The sequence below is a fragment of the Rhea pennata genome, chromosome 9, assembly GCF_028389875.1.
Source record: "Rhea pennata isolate bPtePen1 chromosome 9, bPtePen1.pri, whole genome shotgun sequence".
Classification (NCBI taxonomy): domain Eukaryota; kingdom Metazoa; phylum Chordata; class Aves; order Rheiformes; family Rheidae; genus Rhea; species Rhea pennata.
In genome coordinates this window covers 29,113,976-29,115,083 of record NC_084671.1, presented here as the reverse complement: position 1 = coordinate 29,115,083, position 1,108 = coordinate 29,113,976, and the positions used below count along the sequence as shown (strand labels likewise).

At 54.5% G+C, this 1,108-nt stretch overlaps 1 protein-coding gene across 1 annotated transcript; it reads left to right on the top strand.

Annotated features, from left to right (window-relative positions):
* Nucleotides 1-741, top strand: LRRC3 (leucine rich repeat containing 3). Its single transcript, XM_062583101.1, has one exon. The coding sequence runs from the start codon at nucleotides 1-3 to the stop codon at nucleotides 739-741; it is 741 nt and encodes a 246-aa protein (XP_062439085.1).
* The last annotated feature ends 367 nt before the right edge of the window (nucleotides 742-1,108 follow it).

The following is a 1,108-nucleotide window of genomic DNA, read 5'->3' as shown; positions in this document are numbered from 1 at the left end:
ATGACACTCACAATCATACCGGCTTTCTTTTACCTCCTCCTGTGTGGCTCTTGGGGCAGCTCCTGCCCCCCAAGCTGCCAGTGCACAGAGCAGGCAGGGGCGAAGGCAGTCCTCTGCAGCTCCCGGCACTTGGAGGAGATCCCCAAGGACATCCCCAAAGACGCTGTGTTCCTCAAGCTGGATGCCAACAGCATCACCAGAATCCCAAGCAATGCTTTTAGGCACCTATCCCACCTGGAGGAGCTCGACCTCTCCAGGAATGCCATTGAGAAGATTGACAGGGCAGCTTTCAAAGGGGTGGCTGCTGGGCTGCGTACCCTCGACCTTTCCAGCAATCGCATCCGCAGCATCCCCAAAGAGGCTTTGCTGATGCTCAATGCCAAGCTCCGGCTGGCCAACAACCCCTGGCACTGCGAATGCACCTTGCAGGAGGTCCTGTGGGAGGCACGGCTGGACCCTGACTCAGTCCAGGACATCACCTGCCACACAGCCCCACGGGAAGAGTATGTGGGGAAGCCATTGCTCCAGGTTTTGGATGCTGGTGTCAACTTCTGTAGCGTGCGCCAGAGGACCACGGATGTGGCCATGTTCATCACCATGTTTGGCTGGTTTGCCATGGTCATCACCTATGTGGTCTGCTATGTCCGGCACAATCAAGAGGACACCCGCAAGCATGTGGAGTATCTGAAATCATTGCCAAGCACCCAGGACCCTGCAGAGACCATCAGCACTGTCCTGTAATGCAAGATTGGGTGCTTTGTTTCCAGCTCCTTGCGGAGAACCAGTGGCATTTTCGTGGGCTTCAAAGCTTCTTTACAGGATTTTCCTGAGAAATTGTGTTTTGGCATAACCTCAACAGCAGCCATCCCTTCCTGGGCAATGTGCAAGCCTTTGTGTGCTTTATATTGCTGCTAATCCTGGACCCAGACAAAGTGTGACAGGATATGGCCTGCTCTCTGCATGGAGCTCCTTGGTAGAGAGCATCCAGTGCCTTTGGAGAGCAAGAGTTCCCAGGCCCAGGCGGAAATGCAATTCCCAGACAGGCATATCTCCAGCAATATCTGGAGATACAAGATAATGCCGGTGTCTGCTCTGGTCCTGCAAACCA